Source organism: Cricetulus griseus, assembly GCF_003668045.3.
Source record: "Cricetulus griseus strain 17A/GY chromosome 1 unlocalized genomic scaffold, alternate assembly CriGri-PICRH-1.0 chr1_1, whole genome shotgun sequence".
In the NCBI taxonomy this organism is placed as follows: Eukaryota; Metazoa; Chordata; class Mammalia; order Rodentia; family Cricetidae; genus Cricetulus; species Cricetulus griseus.
The window spans coordinates 139,451,725-139,464,586 of NW_023276807.1; the positions used below are offsets into that span (position 1 = coordinate 139,451,725).

General features: G+C 38.9%; 1 protein-coding gene across 2 annotated transcripts in view; it reads left to right on the top strand.

The window, feature by feature from the left end:
* Positions 1-12,862, top strand: part of Slain2 (SLAIN motif family member 2) — a 62,183-nt gene that overhangs the window by 24,263 nt on the left and 25,058 nt on the right. For both annotated transcript variants that reach the window (XM_027390858.2, XM_027390859.2), the window contains exons 3-4: positions 4,995-5,159; positions 12,240-12,401. In XM_027390858.2, the coding sequence (XP_027246659.1) occupies positions 4,995-5,159; positions 12,240-12,401 (327 nt within the window). The remainder of the gene's footprint in view (positions 1-4,994; positions 5,160-12,239; positions 12,402-12,862) is intronic.

The window sequence follows — 12,862 nt, forward strand, 5'->3', positions numbered from 1 at the left end:
TCTTTCAGCTTATAGTTCCCCATTACCAAGGGAAGTCAGGTCAGGAACCTGGAGACCAGAGCTGATGTGTATGTAGGCCATGGAGAAGTACTGGTTGCTGGCTTGCTCAACCTTCTTTCTTATAGCACCTAGGAGAACCAGCCCAAGGGTAGCATCGTCCACAGTGAGCTGGGCCCTCTCACATCATTCAGCAATCAAGAAAATGTATCACAAGCCAATCTGATAGGGGTACTTTGTCAATCGAGATTCCCAATTCCAAACGACTTCAGCCTGAATCAAGTTGACATAAAAGCTAGCCAGTGCATGAGACAGGGTTTCTCACTGAAATTTAGAGCTCACTGATGCAGCTCTATTGGCTGGCCACAGAGCTCCAAGGATCTACCTTTCTCCACCTGTTCCAGCACTGGGTTTGCAGATGTGTACTGCTGTGCTCAGGTTTTTGTTTGAGTGCTGGGATCTGAATTCAGGTCCCTGAGCTTATTGATACTTAAAAATTAGAGAATTAATCTTTGTGTGTGAATATATGAATAACATGTGTGCATGTGTAGGTGCCTACAGAGACCAGATTCTCTGGAACTCAAATTACAAATGGTTATGAGCTCCCATGTGGGTGCTAGGAACTGAACCAGGGTTCTCTGAAAGAGCAGCAAGTATTCTTAACCACTGAGCCATTCCTGCAGCCTACTTGTTTTTAGTTATATTTATGGTTAAAAATTTCTGCTTTAGCTTTATGATAGACATGTGTGTTCTTTGGTTAGAGTTTAAGCTAAATGTGTTCAAGAAAGCAAAGGGAAGACTAGGTGAGCTATTAACCTGGCATGCAATAAGAAATGGTTATTATGTGCAAATAACTTAAGGAAGTAATTACAGAGCTGCTGAATCTGCCTCTTTTCATCTCTGTAAAGAGGCCCCTTTAAAAAACTAGTAGAATTATTCTCTGGAACTTGATTTCCCTAATATTTGGTCTGTGATTGAGTGAAATAGATTGCTATAAATCTGTAGACAATCTGAAATAACTAAATTTTAGTCAGATGATATTATTACACATTCATTAAGAGTATTCTAGGAGGATGAGAAGATGAGTCAGTGGGTAAGAACATGTTCTGCAGCAAGTATGAGGACTTGAGTTCAAATTCCCAGTACTCCTGCAAAAAGTCCAGCATACCATACATCTGAACTCAGAGCTGTGAGATAGAAACAGCAGGGTTTCTGTGGTTTGTTGGCTAGTATCAGGTTCACTGAGAGATACAGTCTCAAAGGAATAAGGGAGAAAGTTGTAGGATATCCCATGTCTTTGTTAGCCCTCTATGCATGCACTGGCACATGTGTCCACATAGAACACACATGCATACACACAAACATAGCACCCAGGCAGTTGTGAATGTATATGAATGAGTGGGATTGTGTTTGAGTACATTTTGATCTTCAAACAGGGAGTGGCTTGGATTTGGCTTGCAGGTTATGATTCTCCAGATCATGGTTTAAAAGAGAGTGGGAACATTTGCCAGTTACTACCTACCTACCTAGACTTATGGGATGAAAGCAAAGCTGCTGTATCTCAAAAATAGAAATTTTGAATGAAGGATTGTTTTATTATAACAAGGATATTAAAGACTAAGAGAGCTGCGAAGTGGGTCTTATGTGTCTGCAATTCTAGTATGTGCTGAAGTAGGAAAACTGAGTTCAAAGCCATCCTGGATTGTACATCAAGTTCTCAACAAGCCTGGGCTACAGTGAAATGAGACTTCTGTATCCATCATAGCTTAGTCCTGGGAACATAACTGGCATTTACATGGGTGTTTAGGAATCCAAACTCCTGTCTTCATGTTTGTACAGCAAACACTTTACCTACCAAGCCATCCTTCCCCCCAGTTTTTTCTTTGAGGTTTTTGTTTTGTTTTGTTTTGTTTTCCTTATAAATGTCAGGCTTTAGCTTGGCTTGTTTTTTGCCAGCTTTTCTTTTTTCCCCTCTGAGTTTTTAATGGAGACTTAATTGCAAAAGCCTGATTGAAGAATGGACTGTGTCAAAATATGATTGCACAGAATGGGAAGCCAGCAAAGACCGCCTCTGAAATAGGGGCCTTAATCTATAAGATAAGGTAGGCTTAAAAAAAAAATCTTTATAGTCATCTACAAGACAGAAAGGGAAGGTAATGTTAGATTCTGAGACTGACCTGGAAGAAGAGAAATTCTAATTTCTGTTGCTTGAGCTGGGTGGAACTTACAAGGTAAAAAACTGTGTATAAAGTCAGAAAATATTTAACATCATGGGGAAGTTATGAATAATAAAAGGGATAAATGAGATGTGAAAAAATAAAACAGAAGAAAGCATCAGTAGTAATTTCTAGGTTTCACATTTGTTTGGCAGGACATACGTTATCAGTTGTCTCAATTACTTTCCTATTGCTGTGAAGAGGCACTGTGACCAAGGCAACTTATAAAAGCATTTCATTGGAAGCTTTCTTACAGTTCATAGGGTTTGCTAGCCTATGACCATCATGGTGGGAGCATGGCAGCAGGCACACATGGCCCAGGAGCAGAAGCTGAGAGCTTACATCTTACCTGAATGTTGGAGGCAGAAAGAAAGATAACTGGAATGGTATGGGCTTTTGAAACCGCAAAGCCCACCCCCAGTGACACACCTCCTGCAAGGCCACACCTCCTAATCTTTCCTAAACAGTTCCACTAACTGGGGACCAAGTATTCAAATATACAAATATATAGAGGCCATTCTCATTCAAACCACACACCAGTCTAAAAGAAGGACCTCCCGTAGTTCCCTAGGAGAAACTGATTTTGGAAGAAAGATCATGAGTTTGGATTTGGTATGCTGACTGGAGGATATGTTGAACACCATGGGGAGGTGTTCAGATTAAAGCTCAGAGAAAAACCCAGGATGGAAAACAAATCCAGGAATCTGGCATATTGATGTTCATCAGTGTTGTAAATGTTTGACGTTTCACAGGAGTACGACATGCTGGTGATTAGTAAGCAAGTAAAGTATAATAAAGTAGAGGAGATCTAAATTAGCAGTTTGCTTCTGCTCAGGTTGACGTTTCTGTCATCATGCTGCATAGTAAGTAGCATATAACAAATATGTACAAAATGTGGTGTCTCACAGAATAAGTATACAATCATGTGATCTAATTAGACAGAAAAAAGTACACAGAAGACTCCTCCCCAAACCACTGTTCTGTCAATAGGCAAACCAGAACTTCAGCCATCTAATTTGTTTTTCTTTATTAGTCTTTCCAATTTTAATGTCTGTCCGTTTTTTCTTTTGTTCATTCTGATTTTCTAGTCACTGTTTATTGCCTAGTCTAGTCCATTCGTCAGATTTTCTATCACTTTCCCCCTGATATGATTGGGACATGGTGCTATTTGCAGGGATGGTGAGGGTGTGTGTGGGAGAGATACCTTGCTCAGCCTAGACACAGGGGTGTGTGTTTGGGGGGGGGGGTAAAGAGGTGCCTTGGTCCAGCCTCAATGAGATGATGGGAAAACCTTAGCAGACTTCCTAGGGGAAGCCTTACCCTTTCCAAAGAGCAGATGGAAGGTGGGAGGAGCAGGAGGAGATGAGGGAGGGAGAACTGGGATTGGAATGTAAAAAATAAAATTAATTTTAAAAAAATCCCTGAAGTTTTAACATTGTTACTAAATAGATTTCAGACTTCTGGACATGGTATTTCAGGACTTATTACATCTGTGCGCACTCTCTCTCTCTCTCTCTCTCTCTCTCTCTCTCTCTCTCTCTCTCTCTCTCATTCTGTGTGTGTGTGTGTGTGTTGTGTGTGTGAGAGAGAGAGAGAGAGAGAGAGAGAGAGAGAGAGAGAGAGAGAGAGAGAGAGAGAGAGAAACAAAGAAACGGTCTCTCTGTGTAGTCTGGCTGGCCTTAAAAGTCATAAAACATCCACTTGCCTTTGCTTCCAAAGTGCTAGGACTACCACACTCAGCTCCAACTTTTTCCTAAGCTGCTTCTTCCTGATCTTTACCACTGTAGGCTACTCATTCCTGAGCACATGCTACATGTTAAAGATCTCCCTCTCCCCAGTCCTGTCTGTCTGTTCTCTCTAGTATTTAGCTTATGTTTGTAAATATTCAAAAAATTGAAATGGAAGGAAGAACTATCCATTTAAGGGTTGTTTTTTCTTGTTTATGATTTTACTTGCTGTCTTAGACCCAAACTGTAAAACCAGGCTGGTCTTGAATTGATAGATATCCTCCTCCCCTCCTGCCAGTCTTCTTTCTCTTCCTAACTAGCCCTACTTCATAGCCCTCTGTGTCCGTGTGTGTGTGTGTGTGTGTGTGTGTGTGTGTGTGTGTGTGTGTGTGTGTGTGTGTGTGTGTGTGTGTGTGTGTCCGTGTGTGTCCGTGTGTGTGTGTCCGTGTGTGTGTGTGTGTGTGTGTGTGTGTGTGTGTGTTCAATGAGATTATGTTTGTTGACTGGAGTGTAGGTACCTTATTAGTAGCTACCACTGAAGAAAACTGTCTTAGCATCCTCCATCAACTATTAACTGCATAGAATCCCCAAAGAGGGGCACCCCCCATCTCTAGCCACTCTTCTGTCCATGACAGAAGAGCTAAATCTCATACAAAGCTCATGCAGCAGTCATAGTTGCTGGGAGTTCAGTTGTGCAACAGCCATGTTATGCATGGGAGTCAGCATGTCCACATCTTCTTTTCTATCCCTTCTTCCATGACCCCTAAGCTTTGGGGGACGGTGATACAGATGTCCCATTTGTGGCTTAGCACTCAGCAGTCACTTATTCTCAGCATTTGGTCCAGCTACAAGTCTAGTTAATGCTGACTACTGCGAAAGGTTCTCTACCAGAGCTGACAGCAGCACTAATCTACGGACATGAGCATAGCGATATAAAAGGTGATTTAACAGGTACATTGGGTCCTGACTTCATGAATCTTTACTCAGAAACTTTTTGAAATGTTAACCTTTCCCCAGTTACTAAATTTGATTTTCTCTCTTTTCATTAATGCAGCTCTCAAGAGGCAAAATTTATACAATAATCCTTTCAACTCTGTGAGTTATACAAGTCCTTATAGCCCAAATGCCAGTAGCCCTTACAGCAGCGGCTTCAACTCTCCATCCTCAACACCAGTGCGACCTCCTATAGTCAAGCAGCTTATACTTCCTGGAAATTCAGGTGAGGAATGGCTTTACCTAGTGTTCCTACCTCAGAAAGGAACAATTCATCTCAGGTTTAGGTTCATTGTATTTAGGAACCCATGAAACAATAAGAGACTCTCTTAGATGTGCTCTTTTATGCTAGTTCCTCTACTGAGCACTAAGGGCACCAAGGTAAGTCAGTGGCTGTGTATTCTCTGCATGTCATTTTCTTTGCGCTGTACCTAAATCTGGTTTTTAAATTAGTATTTAAAATCTGGTTAAATTAAGCAAGACCACAAACTCGATTTCTTTAACCAATGAAACTTGATTTACAGCCTGTTATGTTGTAAAATCTACAAACTTGTTTTTAAAAGAGTTTTGGTAAGCATGGTACTACAGTTAAATCATAGCATATGATTTCATGTTATTAGTGTGCATATGTCTCATTTGTGCCAAAAGCAATAGGTGCTGTAATAGACATGAGGAGGACAGACTACTGTGACTTGTTTGTCTGTTCTGTTCTTGTTCTGCTACTGACACTTCTCTTGAGTAGCTTAGTCTTCTCTATCACTCGTGACATCACTCTTATTGCCTTCTTTTATAACTCTAAGTGTAGCTTCCCTCAAAACTGTGTGCTGTATAGTTGTGGATGTATGCATGTGTGTGCACTGCATGGGGAGGCCACAGGTTGACATCAGGTGTCTCTTTCTTTCATTTTCCACCTTATTTTTAAAATAGAGTATGGCCTGTTTTGAAATAGGTTTCTGAGCTCCAGAAACCCACCTGCCTTGTGCTGGTTTATAGACTCTGCTTTCCCCAGGACCTTTAACCTCTAAGAGGCAACCAAGGGCAACAGTAATTGTTTTGGGAGTCACTTGAATTACCCTGACTAACCATTTGAAAGGAAGTTTCTTGTACCTGATATTGGGGTTTTGTTAGTCTTTGGTTCCTGTGGGGAGCATTGTTAGCCCAAGTGGCATAACTTGCTTTAAGCTATCCTATCTGTATGTATGTACATATATATGTTATATATGTAATTTTAGGTAAATATTAGGTAATAGGATTCCTTGAGGCTTATCAAACAGCCTTGGTGTTGTCTGTCCTCCCCTCTGTGTCTATGTCCCTCCCCATTCCTAGTTGGAGCCCCTCCTCCCCATTTTTCTGTTTGCCTCTTTGTATCATCTGTTATTCCCATCTCTAGAACTCCCCTGACCCATGGTTCCTTTATACTTTACTGATTTTTCTTAGTGACTCCTTGTTTATATACTTACATCTGAAGCTTTGGAGCCAGGAATGGCAGGTGGGAAAACATGTATCATTTGTCACTCAGAGTCTGAGTTACCTCACTCAATATATAATCTTTTCTAGGACCATATATTTACTTGCAAATTTCATTTTTTATACCTGTATAGTAATCCATTGATATATGTACCACATTTTCATTTTTCATTCATCAGCTGAAGGGCATTTAAGTTGTTTCATTTCCCGGCTCTTGTGCATAGGACAGCAATGAACATGGCTGAGAAAGTTTCTGTAGAGTAAAATGTTAAGTCCTTTAGGAATAGGCCAAGGAATGATATGGCTGGATCATATGGTGGATTTATTTTTAGCTTTTTGAGTATTCTCCATACTGATTTTTAAAGTGGCTGCACCCACAAATTTATATTCCCACCAACAGTGACTGAGGATTCCTCTTTCTCCACGATTTTGCCTGCACTTGTTACGTTTTGTTGATCTTAGTCATTCTGAATGGGGTAAGATAAAATCTCCAACTTGCTTTAAATTTGTCTTTCCCTAATTGCTAAGGATAATGAATACTTTTTGAGATATTGTTTAGCCATTTTGATTCCTTCTATTGTGAACACTCTCTTCAGATGCCTAGCCCATGTTTTAATTGAGTCATTTGTTTCCTTCATTCTGATTTTTGAGTTATTTGTATATCCTGAATATTCAATCTTCTATCATGAATGGCTGGCAAAGATTCTTTCCCATTCTGTGGGGTTCTTCTTGACTTGTTTTTCTTATCTGTGCAGAAACTCTAGTTTCTTTTGTTGAGGTTTGTTTGCTTTTCTGTTTTTGTTTTTTGAAACAGGCTCTCTATGCAGCCCTGGCTGTCCTGGACCTCATTATTTAGAACAGGCTAGCCTCGATCCACTTCTGCCTCCCAAGTGCTAGGAGTAAAGGCATGTGTCACAATGCCCAGCCTACTTTTTAGTTTTATAAGGTCCCACTTGTCAATTATTGGCCTTCATTGCTGGATAGAAGGGTCCTATACAAAAAGTTCTTTCCTACACTTATATCTTGTAGGATATTGCTTATGTTTTCTTCTAGCAGTTTTAGTATTTCTGGTTTCAAATTGAGGTCTTTGATCTACTTCAAACTAGCTTTTGTTTGGGATGATGGATACAGGTCTACTTTCATTCTTCTCTGCCTGGACATCTTGTTTTCCCAGCACTACTTATTAAAAGATGCTGTCTTTTCTCCAGTGTGTGTGTTTGTCGAATATCAGATGGCTGTTGTTATGAGTAGTCATGTTTGATTCTTCTATTTTATTCTGTTGGTCTGCACATCTGGTTTGTAGCATATTGTTTTTATTATTTTTATTATAGCTCTACTGTATCTTGAAGTCTAGAATGGCAACCCATTCAGTATTACTCTTTTCATTCAGGATTGCTTTGGCTATCTGGGGTCTTGTCTGGTTCTATATGAATTTCAGGATAGTTTCCTCTTTCTGTGAAGGATGTTGTGGGTGTTTTGATTGGTATTGTATTATTGGATCTGTAAATTGCTTTTAGTAGGAGAGCTGTTTTCACCATATTAATTTTACTGATTCATGAACACAGTGTCTTTCCATTTATTTTCTAGTGTCTTTCTCAATTTCATTCTCAGATTTGAAGTTTTTTGTGGTGGAATTTTGTCACCTCCTTGGGTAGGTTCCAAGATATTTTATTATTTTAATGATAATGTGAATGTGAGTGCATCCATGACCTCTTTCTTAATATGTTTGTTGTTGTTGTATATAGAAAGGCTACTCCTTATAAATTTATTTTGTAGCTGGTCAGTTTGCTGAAATTGTAATTGTAGAAGTTTTCTGGTCAAACTTTTTGGGATCTCTTGTATACAATATCATATTATCTGCAAATAGGGTTATATTTAACTTCTAATCTTATTTGTATTGCTCTAGTTTTCTTCTCTTACCTTATTGCTCTGGCTAGTCCTTCTACCACTGTATTGAAAAGGAGTGAGGATAAATGGACAGCACTGTCTCATTCCTGATTTTGATGGGATTACTTCGTTTGTCCTCATTTATGATAATGTTGACTTCATGTTTGTCATATATATCCCTTAGTTAGGAGGTATGTCCCTTTCAGGCCTAAATTCTCTAGGATTTTCTTCATGAAAGCATGTTGATTTTTTTGTTTGTTTGTTTGTTTTTGTTTTTTGGGACAGGGTTTCTCTGTATTGCTTTGGAGCCTGTCCTGGAACTCACTCTGTAGACCAGGCTAGCTTCGAACTCACAGAGATCTGCCTGCCTCTGCCTCCCAAGTGCTGGGATTAAAGGTGTGTGCCACCAACACCTGGCTAAGCATGTTGATTCTTGCTTAAGGCCTTTTCTGCATCTATTGAGATGATCATGTGACTTTTGCCTTTAACTCCATTTATATTCCTTACACATATGTTGAGCCGTCCTTGAATTTCTGGATAAAGCCAACATGATCATGGTGATGACTTTCATGATATGTGCCTATATTTGGTTTGCTGGTAGTGTTTATTGAGTTTTGCATCTGTGTTGGTCAGAGATATTGATTGGTCTGTACTTTTTGCTTTTTGTTGTGTCTTTCTTGGTTTAAGTGTTAAGAGTATACCAGCTTCATAGAACAAGTTTGGAGTGATCCTTCTACATATGTTTATGTATTTATTTATTTGTTTATTTTTAATAATTTAAGAAGTATTCATTGTTGTTGTTCTTTGTAAGTTTGGTAGAATTCTGGTGTGACTTCATCTGGACTGGACTTTTTTTAGTTGGAAAGCACTTTATTGCCATTTCAGTCTTATCCTTTGTTAGGAGTCTGTTTAAGTTGTTGATATCTTCTTGGTTTAACTTTGGTAGTTTGGGTGAATCAAGAAATTCATCCATTTCTTTTAGATTTTCCAGCTTAATTAATGAAGGATATGCTTTTAAAGTATTGCCTTATAATAATCTGTATTTCTTTGGTGTCATGTTTCCCTTTTCATTTTTTATTCTGTTAATTTGACTCCTCCCTCTTCCTTCTTCCCTCTCCATCCATCCCTTCCTCTGTGTTCTCTCTCTCTGATTAGTAGGACCAAGGGGCAGTGATGTGTCTTCTCAAAGAACCAGCTCTTAGATTCACTGATTCTATGTATGATTTTCTTTGTTTCTATTTCTTTGGTTTTTATTATTTCATGTCATCTCCTGGGTTTGATTTGGTTTCCCATTTTTTTTTTTTTAGGTTACATCATTAAGACATTTATTCTCTTTAATGTAGACACTTAAGGCTATAAACTTGCTTCTTAGGATTGCTTTTAATGTGTCACAGAGCTTTTTATGTTTCCATTTTCATTTAGTTCCAGGTATATTTTGATTTTTCCCCCCTTTGATCCATTCGTCATTCAGTAAGGAGTTGTTTATGCCATGGAGATTTTTCTTTAGGTTTTGTCAAGTTAGAATTGTGTGTGCTCCCTGTATCTGTATGGATACATCTTTCCTTAGTTTTAGAAAGTTCTCTGTGATCTTGTTAAATCTGGTTTATGTCATTGACCCTGAGATTCTCCTCCTTCATCTATGCCTATAATTCAAAGGTTTGGTCTTTTGATGGTACCCCACATTTCCTGCATGTTCCTTCTCTATGCTTGTAAAAAAATTTAGGTCCTGGTTGCTAATCTATCTTCTGCCTGATCTATTTCTATTTGTAAGGCTTTCCCAGAGTTTTCTAATTGGAATATTGAGTTTTTCAATTCCATCTTCATTTTAGCTTGTGTTCTCTTTAATGTTTCTGTCTTTGTTGACTTCAGTTTTCAAATCCTGAACTATCTTTGTTATTTCATACAGCTGTGTATTTTCTTCTGTTACTGTTATCCTCTTGGAGGTCAATGGTTTGTGTCCTTTTTAAATTCTTCTAATCCTTTGATAAAGTTTGTGATTATCCTTTTAAATTCTGTCTTGAGTTTCACCTAGGAAGCTCTCGTTAGAGAACACTTACATAGCTTTAGTGGGTTTGAAGGAAGACATGCTGTCTTGCCCATTCATGTTTTTGTATTTGCAATTTGAGTTGAGCATTGTGTCTGATGTGATAATCTGGCCAGTGAAGGGGATGTGTGATCTGAGCTACGTTAGGAGATGGTGGTGGATGAGCTGTTTAATTGACCTTGCAAACATGGTCTCCAAACCATGGGTCTGGAACCAGGGCTTTTGGGTGTGGAAGTGGAAGCAGGCAGAGGGAAGGATGGGAGAGCAAAGGAGGGTCGAAAGTGGCTCTCCAGAAAGGAGGTCACTGATCTGGAAGTAGGCCCGTGGTGTGGAGATCTCTATAGACAAAGGGGTTTAAAAGGGGCGGGGGGGGGGGGGCATAAGGATAGGAAAGGGATTCAGCTCCTTACTCGAAAGGATGCTTCCTGGACAAAGAAGGCTCTCAGGCTGGTCTGGAACTATCCTTGTGGAGAGTTGACTATAATGATGAAAATTTTTGGAAAACTAGATAGACATGATATAGTACATGCTTGTAGTCCTAGCACTTGGGAGACTTGGGAGGCTGAGTGAGGCAGGAGGATTGGAAGTTTGAGGCTAGCCTAGGCAGCATAGTGAGTTCAATTAAAAAAAAAGGAAAAAAAAAAAAAAAGCTGCAGGGCTGGAGAAATGGCTCAGCAGTTAGGACTGCTCTTCCAGAGGACCCTTGTTCAATTCTTGGCACCCATATGGCAGCTCACAGCTGGTTGTTACTTCAGTTCCAGGGGACCCTACACCCTCCCCCAGACATACATGAAGGCAAAACACCGTTGCACATAAGAAATAAGTAATGAGAAAAAAATTAAAAGCTACAAACTCTGGTAGCTTAATCTAAATCAGTCTGTATTAGATACATTAGTGAGAGTGTTGAGCATTTATTGTTTCTTCAGAGACAGGTCACCAAGAAAAGTGTTCCCTGAGAAACATGCTAGGTTCCTGCCAGTGTGTTGTTCCCTGTCTTGCCCAGTTTTTTGTCCTCCTTTTGCTCTAGGTGATAGAGTACTAAAATCTACTCATTTTCTTGCTACCATCTCTTGCACTTCACTACCAAACATCACAACATCCTGGATTCCCATTTCTAAATTGGTAAGCATGACAACATGTAACCTAGTGTTCTTTTTTAGGTTGGTTCTTAAATGTCTAAGAAATCTACTTTACTCAAATTAGTTTTGTTGTTTAGGAAAATAAATTTTTTCTTCAAAAAAAAAGGTTATTGTGCTAATGACTGAATTTGAGAAGAGAAAACACTACATCATTTGCTTACAGAATGGTTTCCCTGAGTATCTTGTAAAAGATGAAAGCCTCTAGCCCAATGGTTCTCAGCCTGTGGGTTGTGAGTACTGTGGGCAGCAGTTCTCAACCTATAGGTGTCGACTCATTCATGGGGGTCTCCTAAGACCATCAGAAAACATGGATATTTACATTACAATTTATAACAGTAGCAAAATTACAGTTATGGTAGCAATGAAACCAATTTTATGGTTGGGGATCACCATTGCATGAGGAACTGTATTACAGGGTCTCAGCATTAGGAAGGGTAACAATCACTGATGTAGCCTGTAGTTGCTGAATCAGGCACTGGCTGAGAACATAGTTGTTTTGTGAGAAATACAGTGAGTTATACTTAAAAGGTGTTTTGTATTTGTGACAAAGTATGTAAAGGAGTCTAAGTAGCTGTTCTCCCTAATGAGGTCAGTTTCTAATTTCACTTTTTGAGAATTTTGTACATGTAAATGGCAGAATAAAAACTGAATCAAGGGATGTAATTAATTTGGCTAGTTGTAACTGTTGTTTTGCTCTGTTTTTCTCTTACCAATGTTTGATGTGTTTTCCTTTTTTTTTTTTTTTATTTTGTGTTTTCCTTTTCTAAAGGTAACTTCAAAAATTCATCAGATAGAAATCCTCCACTCAGCCCTCAATCCTCTATAGATAGTGAGTTAAGTGCTTCAGAATTAGATGAAGATTCAATTGGATCCAACTATAAGCTAAATGATGTAACTGATGTGCAGATTCTAGCCCGGATGCAGGAAGAAAGTAAGTTTTAATTGTCAAAAGTTGGGATTTTTGTTACTACACAAGTTTGTTTTATGTATTAAATTTATTGTATGTATTTTAAAAGTAAGATGGTGAAAGTATAAATGTTGAAGTAGACATATAGTGTATTTGCTTTTAAATTTTATTTTTTTTTCAAGATTTTATTATTTATATAACATTCTGCTTCCATGTCTGCACCAGATCTCATAACAGATGGTTGTGAGCCACCATGTGGTTGCTGGGAATTGAACTCAGGAGTACAGTGCTCTTAACCTCTGAGCCATCTCTCCAGCCCCTTAAATTTTTATGTAAGACACCTTTGCAGTAGGAAGGACACAGAAAGGCGTATTTGGCTTGTCTCCTATGAATGGTATCTGTACCCTGTCCAGTTTGAACTGGCTCTTGACAGTGTAACTATTACTCTGTTACTCTGTATCTTTCAGTGTATATTTAATGGCCCC